The sequence below is a fragment of the Bos mutus genome, chromosome 16 (genome assembly GCF_027580195.1).
Source record: "Bos mutus isolate GX-2022 chromosome 16, NWIPB_WYAK_1.1, whole genome shotgun sequence".
NCBI lineage: Eukaryota > Metazoa > Chordata > Mammalia > Artiodactyla > Bovidae > Bos > Bos mutus.
The window spans coordinates 10,661,784-10,683,933 of record NC_091632.1 but is presented as its reverse complement, the minus strand read 5'-3'; the positions used below and the strand labels follow the sequence as shown (position 1 = coordinate 10,683,933).

Below are 22,150 nucleotides of genomic sequence, written 5' to 3'. Positions count from 1 at the left end.
AACCCAGGTCTCCTGCATTGTGGGCAGATGCTTTACCACCTGAGCCATCAGGAAAGTCCTTCTAGGCACTCTGTAAATATGGTGTGAATGAATGAATGGGTCAGAGCTCCTCCCACCTGGTTTCTGGACCTATGTACTTTTCAACATATTGCACGCTGACCCTTTTACTCTCTTAACTAAAGGCTTATGGCATGGAAGCACCCATGTTATATGGCAACGCTGGGGAAATCAAGGCTCAGCACAAGAGCCGGTTCTTGAAAGAATACTGTGTTCCTTGCTTTTGCTTCCAAGAAGTAACTTTCAACACGGTGTTCTCCCTAGTGCTCTGAATGGTAATTTCTAACTTAAGTTATTTTTGTTATTTCACTCAGAGAAACGACCTCACAAAACAGATTTCAAACCATGTTCCTAGAATCTGACGGACTGTTTGAGGGGCTCCATGTGCCCACTTCAATCAGAGCAGCACCATTTTCATTTTATTTTTTTATTTTCCAGGTAGTTCTTGTGGAAAAGAAAAGGAGCCAAGGTTTCTTTTGATGCTTTAAGAATATTTAGAAATGAATGGCGCCAAAAGATTGCAGAGTAGAGCAGCTGAAGAGCTGTGAACAATGGTTAACAGCTAATCATTTCAAAGGCCTGTAACTTCCATTCCCAGTAAGGCACACACCACAATTTCCCAACCTACTGAGCTTCTCCCCTGTTCTTTTATGCAGAGTCTATGTCTGAGGCTCTTCATTATTTCTTCTTCCTTCATAGCAGGGGATCTGATGTTAAATGGATACAGGAAGAAAAGCAGAGGTATATTTTTTTTCAAAGTTTGTCACATTTATAAGAGAAGTTGCTATGTTACTTTTTTTTTAAAACTGGAGGATAATTGCTTTACAATATTGTATTGGTTTCTGCCATACATCACCATGAATCAGCCATAGGTATACATATATCCGCTCCCTCCTGAACATCCCACCACATCCCACCCCTCTAGGTTGTCACAGAGCACTGGGTTGAGCTCCCGGTGTCACACAATAAATTCCCACTTCTTGGTTGAAGAAGAGAGTTGAATGTTTGATATTTCTCCTTAGGAAAATGTTCTGAGGCCCCAGTTCCGCCCCTCGCCCTGCCAAGTGGCCTAGTCTGTGGAACTCGTGAATGTGAACAAGCAAGAGGAACTTTACTGATGTGATTATGTTAAGAATCTTAAAGAGATTATCCTGGATTAGCCACGTGGGCCCAATGTAATCGGAAGAGGCCTTACAAGGAGCAGGGAAGTGTGTCAGTCAGAAGGTGTGAGGTGAGGCAGTGGAAGCAGAGCTTGGAGCCAATGCGAGGTGAGGAAGACTCAGCTCAACACTGATGGCTTTGAAGACAGAGGAAGGGACACGAGTCACAATGCAAGTGCCCTCCAAAAGACAGACAAGGGCAGGAAACGGGTTCTCCCTTAGCGCTTTAGGGGGAACACAATCCTGCTGGCACCTTGATTTTAACCCCAGTGAGACCGATTTTGGACTTCGGGCCTTCGGAACAGTAAGATACATGCTAAGCCACTACATTTGTAGTAATGTGTCACTGCAGTAATAGGAAACTAATCCCCTCCCCCCCCCCAGAAAAAAGAGGAAAAATATCCCTGCCATAGACCCACTTTAATGGAAAGAAGGGGGTTCATTGGAGACGGGAATGACTGGGCTAGAGCTATGGTGTGGCCAGAGTGCCCGTGCAGCTAGGGGAGGAATGTGAGCGGCGAGCCAGATGCACGGGTATTCTGTCGTTCCAGAAAGGGGGTAAGGCCATGCCACGGGTACACGCTGTAGCACTTGCATGCAATCTTATGTTTTGACTATGTGTATAGCCATTTTTATTTCCCCTGCTGGCCTGGAAGATTCCCAGATGGCATTCATTTTTATATCCCTGTTGTTCCCAGTGCCTTGTGTGAACGTGTGAGGCATTTCACACTTCCCGAAGCACTGGTGTGCCAGTATCCATTTTGAGTCTCACCACAACTCTCCCGGGGTGAGGCAAGACCGGTTGTGGTATTGCTAGAAGTTTTCGTTTTGCCAAGGACTAGCACCCAGATTTCTCTGGCACCCAGGCCCTTTTTTATTCAGCATCCCGACCATTTTATCAGCAAAGTGAACGCTGGAGCACAGATGAGGAAGTTGAGGCACTTTCAGACTCCCAAGGGTCCCGGTGGTGGGTGGGCTCTGGGGAGGGGTGGTCCAGAATGACCGTGTGGACCACCATGGGCCACTTCCTCCCTCTACACACAGGAGGAAATCCTTTTGCCCAACTGAAGGTGGAGAGGAAACCCCACAGCAGTGAATCTGGTTTTTCAAGAACACCGCAAAGGATGTGGATGGGAAGAGGGCGAGGCCCCCCTCTGGTTCTGGCTCCAGGCGAGGCTTACTGTCGGGGGTCCCCACCCTGAACCCCTGCCTCTTCACCAGCTATCCTAAGGAAGGGTCGCTGTGGAGTTCGGGAGGCGGAAGGGTCATGCCTGCGGGTGGGACTCCAGGCACCGAGGGCAGGTGGAAGAGAATGGTGTCTACCACTCTTTTGCATCTTAAAAATTCTGTTTCCCATCAACATTCTCACAGTCCAGTCTCTGGAATTAGAGATAATTTCAAGTCACAGGTCCCCACTCAGCCCTGGTGTAACCTTGGCAGGCGTGGATGGATCTCACTTCATCTGCAAAAAGTGGGTAACACCGACCCTGTGTTGTGGGAAAGACAAAAAAATAATGTACGGAAGACAAGAAGCACACCCATGATAGCTATATTACGGATAATCAAGAAAATGGGGGAGATTGGATTTCTCAAGCATGGGCAGCTGGTAAATAATGGTGACACCAAGACCCCATCCTCAACCCAAGCCTTCAACTTCTCAACCAAAGGCCCTTCACTCCCCCAGAACATTCTATGGCCATACGCCGGCCCTCCCAGGCAAAGCTTCCCCACCCGGTTCACACAGAGAGCAGCAGGGGCCGCTTCTGACTCGGCCCCCACCGAGGGGGAAGCCCGCACGCTGCACAGCTGCACACATCTGGAACCTCGCCGGCTGGAGCCCCGAGGGGCGCGCAGGGCTCTCCAAAACCTGTGCGCCGGAAGATACCAGAGCAGCCACAGGCCTCTCCGCCCTGCGCGGCCCTTCGGCTCCCGCCCGCGCGCCCAGGAGCACTGAGCCCAAGGTCAGGGTGGACCCCTGTGCGCCAGGCACGGGCTCGGTGGGGCAGCCCCCTGCGCGCGTCCCTGTAGGGAGCGGCGGCGCGCGCAGGGAGCCCCCGGCGCGCACACGCCGCAAACCCATAAGCCCAGCCCCAGGGTTTTGCACCCGTGGACGATCGGCGCGAGGATCGGGGTAGGGGGAGGCCCAAGGCGGGCCTGGGAGGCCAGGAGAAGCCGTCCCGGGCGGCCGGGAGGCGTCGGGAGAGGGGCCGGGTGCGGCGGCGCTCGGCCCGCCCTGGCCCGCGGCCCGCAGGGTTCAGACGGGGCCAAGGCGGCCAAAAGCGGCCGGCGCGCGCCAGGGGCCGCGGCCAAGGCTGACGCGGGGTGCTGAACAATGTTGGGACGAGCCGGCGCGGCCCCAGGGCTCCGCCGAGCGGCGCTGGTGGGGCCCTCCCCATAGGCGGCTCTGCCAAGCGGCCTGCCCCTGGTCCTCCGGCGGCGGCCCAATCCCCAGCCCGCTCTCCGATCCCGGAGGGCGGGAGGGAAACGCCGGCTTTCTCCCCGGACTCTCGTCGCCTCGGGGCTCCACGGCCCTGGTGCGCGGCTGGGATCCCGGAGCAGGCTGGGGAAGGACGGGAAACACAGGCCTCGTCTTCAATCTGTTGTGCGATCTACGCGGGCACGCGCGAGTCACGGGGGCCTGGGGGGGATGGCCGCGGCCCAGTGCACACGCTTGGGGGTGCGGCGTGGGGAGCTCAGCCTTCTGGAGCATGAACACCTGCTTGGCCAGGGAGACAGGCACGGGGACCCAGAAACTGACCCGGGCCGCCCCTCTTCCCCAGGAGCCTTTACACAGCCCTGACTTACCTTTTTGTGATTAATAAGACTGCAGATAATAAAGAGCTTTGCATTTGGCTGGGCAGTTTCAAACCCGCCTTTCCTCTTTATGCTCACAGCAACCGTATGTAGCCGACCGGACAGGCCATTTCACAGACGGGAGAGCACACAGCGGGGAAAGGCCTGAGGTTCTGGGCCCCTGTCCCCAGCTAGACTCTAACAAACAGGCAAGTTCCTTCTCCTTTTCCTCCAGTGGCAGGGGGCCAGGTTTCCACCCTCTAACATTCCCGGACACGATGGCCTCTGTTTCTCTGAGAGTTAGGCCGTGGAGTACCTACTGCCTGGAGAGGGGCTGACAGCAAGTGACAAGGATGCAGGTTCCCCTTACTGCAGAAGAATCGATGTGAGTGGCCCAGTGGCCTCCTTAGAAGCTTCCCTTCTAGATGGAAGGAAGATGGGCGCTCCTGGCCCTAGAGCAGCGGTTCTCAAAGTCATTGTCTAGAAACTTGTCAGAAAGGTACACGGTCCCAGACCTACTTAATCAGATGCTCTAAAGGTGGAGGCCAGCAAGCTTTGCTTTAAGGGGCTCTCCAGCCCTTTCTGTGATGCACTCTGAAATCTGGAAAACCCCCTGGTCCAGAAAAGCATCCCTATAGGCTAAAGACAGGCCCTGCCTCCCAAAGGCTGACTGCTGACTTAGGGGCCAGAGAAGGCAAGAAGTGAACTGGAAGGTTCAGTGGTTAGCTGCAGTTGTGAAAGGCCATTCCCCAGAGTCCCTTAACTCAATGTGTGTGTGTGTGTGTGCCTATAAAACACTGGAAGGAATGGAGACTTTAGGACCCCGCACAAAACTGTATTTATAAACTCACTGAGCTCCCCACGTGTACCTGCTAAAGATGAGCTCAGGGTTAGCTGACTCTCTGAGTTGGAAAGAAGGTCAACCAATTCATTTCACGAAATGGAACGTCATTGTTAGGTGCCTGAGGTGCAAAGTGGAGCAGGCAGTGCTGTGTCCATCCCCTGGCCAGCTGAAACGTGGCATTATCTGGGTTAGTGTGGTGCCAGTCAGGGGAGGCTGAGTTCCTCCCCACTGGCCCCAGGGAATGACTTGGGAGTGGGCATCAGGCGTGATTCTGGCCAAGGAGATATGATGGAAGACTGGGGAGGTGATGAAGAGTTGATGGACACAGGAAAAGTGCATCCTTTTTTGTCTCTGGATGTCATTACCTGGAACTGCCACCATCTTCCTGGACAAAGGAAGAAGTTAGCCTAGAAGGACAAGCAGCATATTGGGGTGACGGGAGAAAGCCAGGAAACACCTGGAGTCTTCATGACACTTTTGAATCACTAAATGAACTGACCTTGGATGGTGGCTAGGGTGAGGAGTTGAGATGAAGAAGTGGGGGAACCCTTGGGATTTTAAGTGAGAAAAAAAGATCATTTTCTTATTTAGACCGTTTTTAGTTGGGTTTTCTGTTATTTGCTGCCTGTCATCCTAATACAATTAATATGATTAGGATCGCACTGGAATACACAAGCGGAAAGAAACAAGTCCAGCAGGGCGTCAGAGGGAGTTATGGGGAGGACGTTGGAGCCTTTGGGCAGCCCCAGGCGCTGGACTGTCTTCACTCCCACGTCTGTTTTGGGAGTCCCCTGTGCCCCGCTAGTGGGGCTCTGCCACTCTCTTGCCTTCTGCATGCTTTCTGTCTCCTGTTTTCTTTTTCTACCAACTGGCTGATACTCTCCAATTTCCAGTTCAAATTTCCAAGAATGAGACCCTGGTTGGCCTCTTTATCGACCATTTCTTCAGAGCGCTTCATACCTGGTCACTTCATCAGCCGCTGGTTGGTCTGTGGGTTGACTGTCCTTGAATCCAAATCAAGGATGGAAAGAGGCACCATGGAAAGGAGGGTGGATGCGGGACACAGCCAGCCCAGCTTAGTCTGAGGCTAAGGTCGTAGGCTGGGAAGGTTCCCTTGAAAGCTAACAGTCTTCTTGGTGGGTACCAGGACTGACTCGCCAGCAGTCTTCATGGGGAGCTGTAAAATGGCAGTTTTGAGCCAGCAGGGTCAGAGCAAAGGAATCCATTCCCACTGCAAGCCTTCTCTGCTATAGATCTGTTTTATACTTGAGAGTGAGGGGCTCCCAGTCAAAAGGCCTGCCCAGATCCTAGATCTACCCCCAAACACTCAGTCATACCACTCGAAAAACACCCCCACCCCAAGTGCGCCCACCCATGCATCCGCACACGAAGCAGACGCACGGCTGTCGTCCAAGACACACACACACCACACGTGACTTTTCCATATGGCGCTGTGTGGCAACTGTCGCAAGAGTTGTTCCGTTGCTTCAGTCATGGTGAGACAATGCGTCGGGATGTGTGAGTGACAGCGGCACTGATGGAGTGTGAGCAGAAGCGAGGGAACCCCCGGTGGCGGAGTATTTCCTGAATCAGAGCGTTAAACGTGCATAAGTGTGAGAAGCACCTGGGAGCCCGCATGTGAGGGTGTGACACTGCTTCCACTGTGTTTGTGGCGTTCTGATAGTATGTGTGTTGTTTTCCCCTTAAGAGCAAATAATCACAAGCGTGGAAGAGGTGCAAACTGAGACGTTTCTGTCTCCCATTGGCACTGTATCCTTAGGCGAATTGTTTGAACTTTCTGAGTTTCAAAGTCTTCGTAGGCATAATGTGTCTAATAATACTTCAGTTGTAGGATCGCCAGGATCCTTATATACAGACAGGGACCTAAGAAAATGTCGAGCACTTACTGTTATAACAGTTTAAAGGTGTCATTCTAAAAGACCCCTTTCCTGGGGCAAGTGGACTATGGGATTCTTTTGAGAGAATCATAGTCTGTAGTATTGGCTGGGTCCCGTGATGTCTGTCACCCGGCTCAACAAACGAGCTTGAGATTCAGTGTGGTCATCCTATCAGAAAGGAGAATGACTAGAAGGTGCCAAGCGGGTGGTGAGATACTGGGAAGGAGACACCTTCATTCATGTGAATCCACCCAGGAAATGGAGAGGAAGCCCCAGGAGCGTCCCGAGCTGAGCCCAGGTGTAACTCACCGTCTCATGCTATGTGGGGAAAGGAGTGGGAGCCAGGCGGAATGCTGGCTGGGTCCCTGAGAAAGAGGTCAAGTTCACCGGGGAGCAGGGACCACGGTGACCGCCGCTGGGTGGTGCTGAGGCAAGCTGCCCAGCACTGAGACACGGGCAGCGGTGGGAACAGGATCCTCAGGACTGGGGAGCCAAAAGACCTGTAGGGCAGTGGTGGAAGGTATTTGGAAATCCTTGGGACTAGAGTCAGGAAAGGTCTATCAGGCCTCCGAGAGGACTCACAGGTTCAGTGAGTCTCCAGGTGAGAGTCCAGCCTGGTCAACGCCTTGATGTTAGCCTTATGATATCCTCAGCAGGAGTCCAGCCGTGGCTTACTACTTTCAAAATCGGAATTATGAGATAATAAGTAGGTATGTCATAAGCCTCTGGGCTTCCCAGGTGGTTCTAGGTAAAGAGCCTGCCTGCCAGTGCAGGAGATGTAAGGGACATGTGTGCTATCCCTGGGTTGGGAAGATCCCCTGGAGGAGGGCATGGGAACCCAATCCACTGTTCTTGCCTGGAAAATCCCATGGACAGAGGAGCCTGGCAGAATACTGTCCACAGGGTTGGTTGCAGAGTTGCACCCTACTGAAGCAACTTAGTAAGCATGGACATCTTAAGCCACTAAGTTTGTGATGAGTTCTATGCTGATCAGTGAAGAAATATATGGTCCAGACTTAGGACTTAGAAATGTGCCCATCTTCATCTTCTATATATTCTGGTTCTTCCTACCTTTATTTCCTTTTTATTTTCCGTTAGCTTTATTTAAAGTCACAAACTAAAAAATAAAATACAAAATTAAAGTCGCAAACTGATTACTAAGAGGCAGAAAGAATTTGACTCTGTCTAAAGGCTTCTCTGGTGGCTTAGATGGTAAAGAAGCTGCCTACAGTGCAGGAGATGCAGGTTCGATCCCTGGATGAGGAAGGTCCCTTGGAGAAGGGAATGGCTACCCACTCCAGTATTCTTGCCTGGAGAATCCCATGGACAGAGGAGCCTGGCGGGCTACAGTCCATGGGGTCCCAAAGAGTCAGACATGACTGAGTGACTAAGATACTAAGTGCTGATAAAAATATAAGACAATATAAGAAAAATATGAAGCCTGAATTCTACTTCTGCCACTCAGTTGGTGTGGCTTTGGGAAAACTTCCTAACTTTCCTATATCTTGGTTTCTCATCTGTAAAATAAGGATTATAATGTTTACTTACTAACTTAAATAGTCAGACTTGAGTCACATAATGTAGTCCAATGCACTTTATAAAATATGGAGCCATGTACAAATGTAAGCTCTGGGAGAGCGTGAAGGACAGGGAAGCCTGGTGTGCTGCAGTTCATGGGGTCACAAAGAGTCAGACACGACTGAACGACTGAAAATAGCAACGAACATAAGCTACTATTTTTATGAAGCCAGAGTAGCCAGCAGGATGCTTGAGGGAAGCTAGGTGAGCCAATGGCAGTGAAAATCCAGCTACAAAAGCTAGAATTCTAATAGGAAAGAGAAAATAAAGAGAGCCCTTTACAGAGGTGCTGGGAAGTAGCTACAATGACTGTGTCTTCTCCCCAGTGTGCTTTCATTTCCCAGATAAGAAGAGTGGATTGAGACGCAGGCCAAGGTAATTCTCAGGATCACCAGTAACCAGATTTCAAATCCTAAGTGTGACAAAAAAGTAATATGACCCCTAACGTGGCCAACAAAATTACTTAGAGAAGGAAAGAAGAAAAAAGGAGGCCACAGTATAATACTTTGTGTAATGAGGATATTAAAGAGAACCAATGAATGAAGTCAGGCACCTATAAAGCAAAGGAGAAGCAGAAGGAAATGTCTTGGAGGAAATGTGGTCATACGCCTGCGCTTAACAATGGCAAGCAAACCGTTTTACACAGGAAAGAGATCATTGGAGAGAAAGGCTGCAGGATTGTGGAGCAGCATATGGAAATTCAATCCACAACAAAGAAAACCAGACAAGAGATGGGCGATAAGCACACCCAAGAAGAACAGAAAGACAGACGGAGGAGTTCTACGACTACTAACAGCATCCAAATGAACAGAATGCTTTTTAAGGATCAGATTACAGTAGCTTTACGGAGGAGAAATACTTTGGAGAAAATTCAGAAAAGGAAAACCAGAACGGAGGCTATATTTACCCAACAATAACAACAAAGCGTTTGTTTCCTGCCTGTTCCATTGTTCATTGACAATGAAACTGTAATTTTAAGATGTGACCCCCAGGTGATACGAAAAACGTAAATTCCAGATCAATTTACAGAAGTAATCGAAAGCTTTCACAAGCACACAAAATCTTAAACTCATTTTAGAGATGGAATCAACTGAGAACCAATTCCAGGAAGGAAAAGCAGGTAATCCCGGGCCACAGAGAAGATCCATTTGCAGGATCCTGAGTTAATTTAAGACTAAATTGAGTTCGGAGCTCAATTTTACCATTTGTTATTCGTGAGATGCAGAGCATGTTAATTAGGCTCTGTAAAACTGAGATAATAAACACTTTACAGGGGTTTGGAGAGGACAAGGTGGAATAATGTATGTAAAATGGCTGGTTTATAGTCAGTGGCCAAAAATGGTAGCTAATCTTTAAACTACTATTGTCTCCCCAGCTGTAAAGTAAGGGAGCTAACTGAATACACCGCAGGATCTTTTCTGCCTCTCAAGGCTTATGGTTCCACCCTTGCATATTGTTCGTGGGGAGTAAAGTGGTGCCCTGGCTGTGGCAAGTAGTTTGGCAGTTCCTCAAAGAGCTAAACATAGAATCGTCAAGCCACCCAGTAATCCTACTCTAGTTATGTAATACTCAAATGAATTGGGAGTGGGGACTTAAACAAATGCTGGGCCATCAACGTTCATTACGGCATGGTTTACAGTAGCCAAAAGATGGAAAGAGCCGAGTGTCCATCACCAGATGAGCGGCTCAACAAAATGTGGAACCCATGTACCGTGGAGTATTATCCAATTATTCAGCCGCAAAAAAGAAAGAAGCTCTGTTACATGCTACAACGTGGTAGACCTTGATGCCTTTCTGCTAGGTGAGATAGGCCAGGGACAGAGGACAAATACTATATGATTCCATTTATATGAGATACATAGAACAGGACTTTTCATAGAGACAGAAAGTAAAGGTTACCGTGGACTGTGGAAGGGAGAAGGGGAAGTTATTGCTTAACGGGTATCGAGTTTCTATTTTCGATGAGAGAAATGGTTTTGGAGACACTGTGGTAGTGGCTGCTCCACAGCACAAAGGTAACTGCTGCTGCTAAGTCACGTTAGTTGTGTCCAACTCTGTGCAACCCCATAGACGGCAGCCCACCAGGCTGCGCCGTCCCTGGGATTCTCCAGGCAAGAACCCTGGAGTGGGTTGCCATTGCCTTCTCCAATGCAGGAAAGTGAAAAGTGAAAGGGAAGTCGCTCAGGCGTGTCCGACTCTTCGAGACCCTATGGACTGCAGCCTACCAGGCTCCTCCGTCCATGGGATTCTCCAGGCAAGGCCACTGGAGTGGGATGCCATCGCCTTCTCTGACAAATATAACTAACTGATGCCCCTTAATTGTACACTTAAACGTGGGTAAATGGCATATTTTATGTTATATTAATAATTTTCCCACCAAAAAGTGTGATTCAGTCTTTCAGACTCTCCAAAGTAGAGAAATGATTGCTACTAGCAGCTTTCATATTCCTTGCGGTTGTAAGCGTGGCCTCTTGAGTCAGTTTGTTTGGGTTCAGATCCGCCCTCTGTTACTGCCTGTGCCACTGGGGGCAAGGTACTCCGATTTTGGAACTTCAGTTTCCTCTTCAGTGAAATGGAGATATCATCCCTGCCTCATAAGGTTGTTATGAGGAAGCTATGAAGCTCTTGCATTGTGACTGGTACAGAGAAAATACTTGCAGAGTATAGGTGTTTATCATTCCTTGGTAATCTTCATTAAAGTGGTGGCAGAAGGCAGAGAGCATCAGAGGGTGGGGTGTGGGATGCTGGGGTGAAAGCTCTTGCCACCCTTGGTTCTGATTTTCCAAGATGCTTCTGATGAGATGGGAACTGAAGGGCTCTCTGCCCTGGGCTCTCACCCTCAGGTGACCAGATACAACAAAGTCACTCCTTGGAGCTCTTCTTCAAGTCCACTTCATCCTTTCCACTATAGGCGGAGAGAGAATTCTAAAGTCTTCAGTAACAGCACGTCACCGCTCTTAGAATCCAGTCCAAAGCCTTGAATAAGACTTACAAGGCACGTCCTGATCGAGTCCATTTACTTCTCCTTTCTCAACTCTCACCACACCTCATCTCATCCTTTGTGGTTCAACTGTGTTGATGCTCACAGCGCCATCTGGAAGGCTCCCTACCTCACCACTTCACTTGGCTCTCTCCTCCCTGCACTTGGACTTGGTACCTCCCAGGAGGGTTTCTGTGACTCACTGAGGCTGAATCACATGCTTCTGCCATGAGCTGACTTAATGTTCTTTCTCCGATTGCTACCATTGCATACTCACTCTGTTGTTATTGCCTGTTTTCTTATCATCTTTCCAGTGAGATCATAAGGTCCTTGTGCTATTAACCATTTCATCCCCAGTACCTAGCACAGTACCTGACTTGTAGAAACACATGCTAGATAAATGGATGAGTGAACTTGAGTTCACTCAACTCGAAAGACTAGATGGATGGATGATCAGGCCTTGGTTCTATAAATTGCATCAGGTTGTGAGATGGTGTCATCAGTTTTTTCAGACCTTTACCAGATGGCTTTTCCAGTAATCATGTATGGATGTGAGAGTTGGGCTATAAAGAAAGCTAAGTGCTGAAGAATCGATGCTTTTGAACTGTGATATTGGAAAAGACTCTTGAGAGTCTCTTGGACTTCAAGGAGATCCAACCAGTCCATCCTAAAGGAAATCAGTCCTGAATATTCATTGGAAGGACTGATGCTGAAGCTGAAACTCCAATACTTTGACCACCTGATGCAAAGAGCTGACTCACTGGAAAAGACCCTGATGCTGGGAAAGATTGAAGTCAGGAGGAGAAGGGGACAACAGAGAGTGAGATGGTTGGATAGCATCACTGACTCGATGGACATGAGTTTGAGCAAATTCCGGGAGTTGGTGATGGACAGGGAAGCCTAGTGTGCTGCAGTCCATGGGGTCACAAAGAGTCGGACATGACTGAGCAACTGAACGGAACTGAACCAGATGGTTATGGACCCTTGACATTGTATCAGTATTGATGGGGAATAGTGACAGCACAAGCTGGAATCAAGATTGCCCGGAGAAATATCAATAACCTCAGATATGCAGATGCTATGCTATGCTACATGACGCCACCCTTATGGCAGAAAGTGAAGAGGAACTCAAAAGCCTCTTGATGAAGGTGAAAGAGGAGAGTGAAAAAGTTGGCTTAAAACTCAACATTCAGAAAACGAAGATCATGGCATCTGATCCCATCACTTCGTGGCAAATAGATGGGGAAACAGTGGAAACAGTGTCAGACTTTATTTTGGGGGGCTCCAAAATCACTGCAGATGGTGATTGCAGCCATGAAATTAAAAGACTCTTACTCCTGGGAAGGAAAGTTATGACCAACCTAGATAGCCTATTCAAAAGCAGAAACATTACTTTGCCAACAAAGGTCCATCTAGTCAAGGCTGTGGTTTTTCCAGTGGTCATGTATGGATGTGAGAGTTGGACTGTGAAGAAAGCTGAGCACCAAAGAATTGATGCTTTTGAACTGTGGTGTTGGAGAAGACTCTTGAGAGTCCCTTGGACTGCAAGGAGATCCAACCAGTCCATTCTGAAGGAGATCAGCCCTGGGATTTCTTTGGAAGGAATGATGCTGAAGCTGAAACTCCAGTACTTTGGCCAACTCATGCGAAGGGTTGACTCATTGGAAAAGACTCTGATGCTGGGAGGGATTGGGGGCAGGAGGAGAAGGGGATGACAGAGGATGAGATGGCTGGATGGCATCACTGACTTGATGGATGTGAATCTGAGTGAACTCCGGGAGTTGGTGATGGACAGGGAGGCCTGGCATGCTGCAGTTCATGGGGTCGCAAAGAGTCGGACACGACTGAGCGACTGAACGGAACTGAACCAGATGGTTATGGACCCTTGAAATTGTATCAGTATTGATGGGGAATAGTGACAGCACAGGTCTCAAATAAGGGAGGTAGAATGACTGTTTTTTAGCATCTTCACTGGCTCCAACTGTCTACCTTCAGATAGGTTCCTACACATGATCCCTGTCCCTCTACCACCCAAACCTACCTGGTTCTTAATTCTCCCACTTCTGCTGATGGAAGCACCAGCATCTGAGCTACTAAAATTTAACATCCGTGTTGTCCTTGACTCTCATATCACTTCAGATCTCTGCAGTCCCTCAGTCCACTGATTTGACCTCCCATCTACACCCGCTTTCCTGTTCCTGCTATTACTGTTGCAGAAACCAGTACTCGAGAAACCAAGCACCACACTCGGAGAGCTGGAGAGCTGGGATGTATTACGCCGTCAGGCCCAGAGGAGTTAACGCTCCAACCTCTGAGCCCTGAACAAGGGATTACAGAGTTTTTACAGACAGACTGTAGTGGGCAACACTAGCTGTTAATAGGCTGGTTTAAACTAAGGGGTTTCTTGTGCAGGAACAGCAGTCAAGATGCGGAGGGAGATGCCTGGCCTGGACAGGCATGATTAAGCAGGTTTGCAGGGGCCCGGTGATTGCAAAGAGCAGGACAAGGGTAAGTGAGATAAACTCCAGTTCCTAGTATTGCAAGTCCCCACTTTCTGAGACTACGTGACCTACGTGATCTAGACTTTCCAAGGGGCCAGCTGAGTTAAGAGGCAGGATGAGCAGGAGGTGATGTAAAATTTTAACTTTTCCTCTTCATTACTACTAAAAATGGCTGTGTATAAGAACAACGCTCAGTTAAAGAATAAGTTTTCCTCCACATTGTGAACGCATCCAGGACCCTCGGGTAATTTAACATCATTCACTTTGTATCACAGACTTCAGGCTAGCCTCTGCTTCTCTAGTGCCTCAGAAAAGCAGCGTGTTTGAAATAGTTAGATTATCATGGCACATACCCAACCAGCTTTAAATGATATCAAATGGGACAATGAACTTAGCACTGCTCATTTTTTAATCTTTATAAGACTAGGAAAATTAGGGACATGTCCCTCTGTAATAGGAAACGGGAAGGCCGGCCTTTGTCCTTTGAAACAGTGGCCTTGTTTTATTGTCTTTGACAATAAAGATGTCTTTGAAAAAGAGTATATATATATATGTATATGAGTGTGCGTATGTATAACTGAATCACTGTGCTGTACACCTGGAACTAACACAATATTGTAAATTAATTACACTCCAGTTTTACAAATTTTAAGCAATATATAATAATTAGAATGGAGAACTCAGTAATTATAATAAATGCCTAGTTTAAAAAACTAGACTTCAGTTTTTTTTAAATTGGTAATAAATAAATAGGTCTTAAACAGTGGTTGAATTTGTAGTTTAGCTACTGCCAAAAGGACCGCTAATTAATATTGATTATACCACTATTAAATCATAGAAATAATTAAGCTTTTATTAAAATTTCAAAGAGCAATTTTATACAGTTTTCTCTTGCTGCTTAAATTGAATCGTCCTGCTATTTAAGTGACTTTTTCACACTATCACTTCTCAGTGGCACCCAATAGACAACTTCTTTGGAAAAAAGTACAGGATAATAGAGACGTTAGCTTTGAGAAGTACAGAAGGGCGGTAACATCCAGCCCAATCGCTTGTCAAGCTGAAGTCTTGTTTTCCCAAGTAATTTGGACAAGACTTACATCTCTTGGCTCAGTACTGGACTCTGCAGGCAGGGAGGCTTATGTACGGCCTCAGATTTCTCTGAGCTTCCGTTTCCCCATCCGAAGGATGTAGAGAATAGTAACATCTCCATACAAACTTCTCTGGAACAGTACCCAGCATCTCAACCAGCTGCCTACTAGCCCAAGTTATCCCCTGCCCGAGCCTGGATGTCTCTTGCCTCCCCTGAAGTGAGCAGCCTGTCTGAGAAGCCTGTCTAGCTTTTAACGTTCCAACAGAGCATGACTCATTTCTATCTTTTCCCATCGCACATCTAGTTCTCATTTTAATAAACAATTCAGAAAAATCTATATTGTTTAGAGGATTTGGTCATTATTTATAACCATTTGGCACGTGCCCAGAAATGGTTTAGGCGTCTGGTACTGGAGAGGGTCAAAGCATCTAAATCACCCATCAGAGAGTCTCCAAGGTCTAATCATGGAATTCTAGCCCTGAAGGAAGCGCAACATCATGTTTTTTTCAGCATTTGGAGATGCTTTCACAAGGAGCAGCTTAGTATGTAAGGGCATGCTCTCTTACTTAAGAACAACATGACAACCAGCTATCCGAATGATTCTTCTGTGTCTCATAAAACCAGGGTTAGATATTTTCTATGTTGTTTAATCCCCTTTATTTGAAGGCTCATACGTTAATTCCTACTTGAGTTGTCTGCAGCTGAATTATATTCTTCTTGTGTCAGGAATTGAAAATGATTCAATCTAATGTGTGTAGCTCTTGCCCTTGCTGCCAGAAGCCTTAGAGCTAGCTTCTGGCACCTGTGCCAGTCGGTCCAACGTAACTGCTTACTTGTCTATGCTTCTTGCATCCTTCAGCTGTGCTCTGCAGGGCTTTACTATGAATTATCTTATTTTGGACTGTGTTTCGATCTTGAAAGCATTAGTCGCTCAGTCATGTCCGACTCTTGCAGCCCTATGGACTGTAGACCGCCAGGCCCCTCTGTCCATGGGATTCTCCAGGCAAGAGTACTGGAGTGGGTTGCCATGCCTTCCTCCAGGGGATCTTCCCGACCCAGGGATCGAACCCTGGTCTGCTGCATTGCAGGCAGGAGACCTGCAGAGCAGAGACAGAGAGAGGCATCTCCCACATCCCTCCCCTAAGCTCCTCCATCAGCAGTGTGCAGTCTCCGCCCTCTCAGTTTTCAGGTGAAGGAGCTTCCACCTTGGGTATAGTGGACAGAGTCCTGTGTCACCCAGACACCTCTTGAGGGGTGAAGTACTTTTCACCCACTACTGCAAATGCTCAGCAATCAGTCTTCAAGTCTTGCCTAAAGAGAAGCCCTTTGCCTGAAGGCACAGCCCTCCCTAGAACAGTCTGCATTCAATGACTGGCATCATACTCAGGAATGCCTCTGCCCCCTTGATCCAACTCAGAACCATAGTAAGGGATCATCTCAGCTTCAGAGATTCCTGTGAAGTCTGGTGAGGTCTTTGTAAAACCATGCTGCTGCTGCTAAGTCGCTTCAGTCGTGTTCGACTCTGTGCGACCCCATAGACAGCAGCCCACCAGGCTCCCCTGTCCCCGGGATTCTCCAGGCAAGAACACTGGAGTGGGTTGCCATTTCCTTCTCCAATGCATGAAAGTGAAAAGTGAAAGTGAAGTCGCTCAGTCGTGTCCGACTCTCAGCGATCCCATGGACTGTAGCCTACCAGGCTCCTCCACCCATGGGATTTTCCAGGCAAGAGTACTGGAGTGGGCTGCCATTGCCTTCTCCTGTAAAACCATGGGTCATCCAAATTCCCCTTCTGCTGAATTCTTCTTTCTATCCACCCCTTCTCCATGTGTTCAAATGAAGAGCAACATTTAATAAACTTCTATGCTAAAAAAAAAAAAATTACTGTTTGAGCCAAATTTTAATCAAGTCCTTTCTAAAATAGGAGGCAGTAAAATATGCAACCCTAAATTTAAAAAATTTGATAGTTCATTCAATTCAACAGTAGGAATAACAGCAAAAATACTGGGTAAGTATTATAAGAAAATGTGAGTAAATCACTGTGTTGATATTTGAGATATCTGTTCAGGAAGGATCAAATAGAAGTATGCAAAGAGCCGACACATTGGAAAAGACCCTGATGGTGGGAAAAATTGAAGCCAGGAGGAGAAGGGGGCAACAGAGGGTGAGATGGTTGGATGGCATCACTGACTCGATGGACATGAGTTTGAGCAAACTCCAGGAGTTGGTGATGGACAGGGAGGCCTGGTGTGCTACAATCCATGGGGTTGCAAAGAATCCAACATGACTTAAAGACTGAACAACAACCACCATATATATGTATGTGTGTGTGTGTGTGTGTGTGTGTGTGTATATACATATATATAGCTTCCCAGGTGGCGCTAATGGTAAAGAACCTGCCTGCCAAAGCAAGAGACATAAGAGTCCCGGGTTCCATCCCTGGGTCCGGAAGATCCCCTGGAGGAGGAAATGGCAACCCACTCCAGTATTTTTGCCCAGAGAATCCCATGGATAGAGGAGCCTGGCAGGCTACAATCCTTGGGGTTGTAAAGAGTTAGACACAACTGAAGCAACTTAGCATGCATGCATCACTTAGCATGCACACATATACGTGTGTGTGTGTGTGTGTGTGCACACACTAAGTCACTTTAGTCATGTTCGACTTTTGCCAGCTTTATGTTCTTGGACAGGTCATGTATCATCTCATTTCTTCAGATTCATCATCTCAAAACTGTAGTTAAAAACAGTCAGAACTAATGCTGCTTTGAGGATTAAAGAGATACTTAGGATACAGTGAGCTCTCAATGAAAACTTTTAGCTTTTACTCTTACAACTCTCTTTTTCTAATTTATAACAATGCTTCTAACAACATATCCTGACAGTGTTTAAAAGCGCTGTATTCAGAAGTTGAACACTAGGCTTACATCTTTTTAGGCAGGATGACGTATCTCCCCCAAATGCTAAAGATTAGAAAGTCCTTTGTTTCGCTTCCTATAGATGTTGCCTCACTTAAGCTCCAGTGATTTAGAATATATGAACATCTTTAACAGGCCCATTGGGGCAGGCAGGAGCAGCTGTGAGCATGAGGGGAGGGATCAAGACTTAGTAACTTACAGGGTCAGGGAGCCACGCAGCCCCCTTCCTTGATCCCCGCCACCAGGACATTAGGGATACAAAGGAAAAGGTGGCAGAAACAAGATCTCTTCCCTTGGATCCCAAACAAGAGCTGAATGAAGTCTTGATCTGTTTCTTCCAAGCTCACTCATGAGTAAAGTCTTCACTCAGGGGCCAGCCTTCCCTGTGGTCAGAGAGGATGGGGTCTAGCAAGATACCCACTTGAGATAATGACTGCATGTGGTGAGCAAGCTCCAGACCCTGGTAGTCAAGGGACTGGGTCATGGGTTGGGGAGAAAGATGGTGACAAGGACAACTGCTGTCTCAGAAGCCCAGCTTCAGCTCTCAACCATCATCCTTGGGCTCCTCCCTGCTCTCGGCAGCAGCAGCAGCAGCAGACAGACAATAGCACCAAACTCTATGGGCTCAAAAGCATCAGCAATCAGACGATCAAGGAGAGAAAGCAAACAAATGTGTCCCTTTATTATGCTCCAGACATTGTGTTAAAGGGTTTACATGGAATATCTAATAGAATATGTAAGACAAAAATGTGAAATGCACGAAAGCTAGATTTCTGAAAATTGATATTTTTTTTATTCCTAATGTATACCATTATTTCATTATATCTTTAGAGGAGTCACATGAATTACAGCATAAACATACTTTTTACAGCACCTATTCATGGTTTCCCTGTGTGGCTCAGATGGTAAAGAAACTGCCTGCAATGCAGGAGGCCCAAGTTTAATCCCTGGATCAGGAAGATCCTCTGGAGAAGGAAATGGCTACCCACTCCAGTATTCTATTCATGTGTATTTTTAAATATTCATCTATTGAAATGGAATAAAAATCCCTTTATTGGGGATTTTTAGATTCAGTTAGGTATCTATCAGTTCTCATTAGTGATAATCTGAGATTGCGTTAGCCAGTACCATAATCACCAGCCACATGTGGCCACTGAGCCCTTGAAATATGTCACTGTTTCATTTTACTTAATTGTCATACTTTACGTTTTCCAGTGGTCATGTATGGATGTGAGAGTTGGACCATAAAGAAAGCTGAGCACCAAAGAATAGATGCTTTAGAGTAGGTGTTGGAGAAGACTCTTGAGAGTCCCTTGGACTGCAAGGAGGTCCAACCAGTCCATCCTAAAGGAAATCAGTCCTGAATATTCACTGGAAGGATTGATGCTGAAGCTGAAACTCCAGTACTCTGGCCTCCTGATGCGAAGAACTGACTCACTGGGAAAGACCCTGATGCTGGGAAAGATTGAAGGTAGGAGGAGAAGGGGATGACAGAGGGTGAGATGGTTGGATGGCGTCACCGACAAGATGGACATGAGTTTGAGTAAGCTCTGGGAGTTGGTGATGAACAGGGAAGCCTGGTGTGCTGTGGTCCATAGGGTCTCAAAGAGTCGGACACAACTGAGCGACTGAACTGAACTGATACTTTACATTTAAAAACTGAAAGAGTGTAAAATATTTTTCTAAAAATATGGCTTGATTATTTTGGTAGGACAGCATGTAACCTTCACTGTGAAATTTTGCTCTCACGTTACTGTATTATACACACTATTTCTAATACTACATGTAAACGCTGTACTGAGCAAGCTGATGTCTATACACTGATTTCAGTGTTTTTTCAGTGATTTTTTTTCCTATACACCAATGTAATTTATAATGTGTTTATCTGAATGCTTTATACAGACAGCGCAAGTTCCAGTGATACCTCTATAAATTATAATTGGTATAATTTATACCAATTTATAAATAATAAATTATATAAAGTATGATTTTAATTGTAATACAATTAAATTATTTTTCTATTTAAAAATTAAGAATGGACAAGTTTTTAATTCAAAGTGAAGGCATTGTACTGATGCAGAATTGCCTACAGGTGCAAAAGCTGGTGAGAACACTAAAAAAAAATGATTGGTAAAGGTATGTTGTAAATTTCACAATGAATGACAGCTGTAATTTGCTGACATGGAGCAAAATGAGAAAGATGGTCGTATAAAAATCTTTGGAGATAATAAAGTACACAATGTTAAGAGACTTTTCAGAAAACACATACTGAATTTGATTTATTTCCTCCAGTGTTTGAAAAAGAATTGTTGAAATTAGTTACCTGAAATCATGATTAAAATCTAAGTTTTTCGTGTTTTGTAGACAATTTATCTTCACTTTCTCTTTTACAGCTTTATTGAGATATAATTGAAATACAAAAACCTGCACATATTTGACGTATTCAATTTGTTGAGTTTTTACATACGTTATATATACCTGTGATACCATCACCACATTCAAGGTAATAAACATGTCTGTCGCCCCCGGAAGTTTCTTTCTGTCCCGTGTGCGTGTGTGTGTGTGTGTGTGTGTGTGAACACTTAACATGAGATCTTCCTTTTAACAAAATTTTAAGTGCACAATACCATATTATTAGCTACAGGTATGTTGTATAGTGTATTTCTACAACTTGGCTGTCTTCTATGACTGTAAATTTATACAAGTTGAGTAGCAACTGCCCACTTTTCTCTCCCTCCACTCACTGGCAACCAACATTCTATTTTCTATTTCTGTAAGTTTGATTAGTTTAGATAACTCATTTAAGTAGAATCATGCAGTATTTGCCCTTCTATGACTCACTTACTTAGCATGGTGTCTTCCAGATCTATCCGTGTCATCCCAAATTCTTAAGACTTTTAATAAGATTTGAGCTTGTCATTTTGGCCAGATACAAAATTGCTTTCATTTTCACATTTTTAGATGGAGAGATGGTAAAAGAAACTATTATCTCAGTTACAGAAATTTTTGTTGGAAAATTGAGAAAAATACTAAAGAAGATATTTCACAAAAGTAAGAACTTCAGTTAAGCCACCACAACTATTGTTTATAAAATACAAGATCTTCTTAACAATACCAAGATCAACTGATTCAAAATCTGAAAAATTGTAAAAAAATTTCACCTGTCTATCTAGGTCATGGACAAGCTTTTCCTTCTCTTGGGTTGCCTTTAAATGAGTCACAAGATATAAAAGACACTGTACAATTAGTACTCTGGGTATGTTTTGTCTCCAAAGATTTCTTGGTTTACAAAGAAATATTTTCCATTCATAGTCCTAAAATAGCAAACTGACGGTATAGATATTTTTAACATATTTTACATCTGTCAAAGAAGAATATTGGCTCGATATTAAAAAATTAGTTTCTAACACAACAAACAATTTTCAGCCGTATTAGGCCAAAACAAACCAGTTTATTGGAATTTTTTAAAAGGAACTGATGTTTCCTTTAAGCCTTTGTTTCACTGTATGATACATCTTACAAATATTTATGCTTAGTTGAAGCAGACACCATGAAATTTGTCATGGATATAGTTGTTAAAATCATTCAGTGTTTGTACGCTAATCTAATGAACCATTGCAAGTGAATAGAACTGTTGAAAGAAATAAAAGATGGTGAGTTTAACGGCCTTGTGACTTCTTTGCCAATGCTCTTCCGGTTGAGTTGTGAGAGTTTTGCAAGGATTTGCTATACCCTTAACTCTAATTTAAGATTTTCTTGAAAATAAAGGAATATTTGCCCAATAACCAAAATTCAAAAAGAAAATATGGCAATGTGATTTACATTTTCAGACTGCATATGAATGAGCTAAATTTGAAGGCATAAGAAAAGGAAAAGCTTATCTATGACCTAGCTAGAGAGACACAGGATTTTAAGTTGAAGTTGAAACTTTTCATTATATGATCAATTAATAATGATTTTACAGTTTTCTTACATGAACAAATATGAAAACAATTTTTCATTGTGATTGATAGTATTTAGGTAAACTGACTGTATAAGCTACAAGAAATATGTGAAGAACTCAACACTAATAAAGAATTGTTTTTCAATCTGTCAATACCATTTTGAGTTCACTGTTTATATTACTGAGCTAACACAAGAGTTAATGAATTTACTTAGCTTTGACATGAATCTGAAATTGGTATCTTTGGCTTTGAAGTCAAAGCAATTATTTTTAAAAAGATACACCAGTCTTGTCCATGTGGATGCAGTATTAAAGGAGAATGATTTTTCTGTTATGGGGAAAATGTAAATATATTTAGAACACCTTAAGTACGTGAATATACTTATCCAACTAT

The 22,150-nt window shown here is 45.4% G+C and overlaps 1 protein-coding gene and 1 long non-coding RNA gene across 4 annotated transcripts; one reads left to right on the top strand and one right to left on the bottom strand.

The window, feature by feature from the left end:
* Positions 1 to 1,656: 1,656 nt before the first annotated feature.
* On the bottom strand, positions 1,657 to 4,188 carry LOC138991169 (uncharacterized). Of its 2 annotated transcripts, none has more exons than XR_011467132.1 (2): positions 4,023 to 4,188; positions 1,657 to 2,704 (listed from the first exon to the last, which is right to left on the bottom strand). XR_011467132.1 is itself a non-coding variant. In XM_070384437.1 (2 exons), exons 1-2 carry the CDS (start codon positions 4,064 to 4,066, stop codon positions 3,180 to 3,182), a joined length of 642 nt encoding a protein of 213 aa, XP_070240538.1. In that variant the 5' UTR covers positions 4,067 to 4,188; the 3' UTR covers positions 3,172 to 3,179. The 2 variants fall into 2 exon arrangements, 1 of the variants encoding a protein (XP_070240538.1); XM_070384437.1 differs by lacking the exon at positions 1,657 to 2,704 and adding an exon at positions 3,172 to 3,777.
* Positions 2,928 to 21,872, top strand: LOC138991170 (uncharacterized). Of its 2 annotated transcripts, XR_011467134.1 has the most exons (4): positions 2,928 to 3,178; positions 19,029 to 19,284; positions 20,207 to 20,316; positions 20,775 to 21,872. It is a non-coding gene; the product is annotated as an uncharacterized lncRNA (long non-coding RNA). The 2 variants fall into 2 exon arrangements; XR_011467133.1 differs by having other exon boundaries at positions 20,207 to 21,872.
* The last annotated feature ends 278 nt before the right edge of the window (positions 21,873 to 22,150 follow it).

What these genes read in the sequence shown, in the direction of transcription:
- LOC138991169 (XM_070384437.1), bottom strand. Translation starts at nt 4,066, where the DNA reads ATGCAAAGCTCTTTATTATCTGCAGTCTTATTAATCACAAAAAG. An exon ending in GTCTTATTAATCACAAAAAG is followed by an intron (nt 3,778 to 4,022) that starts GTAAGTCAGGGC and finishes GTCCTTCCCCAG; the next exon opens with CCTGCTCCGGGATCCCAGCC.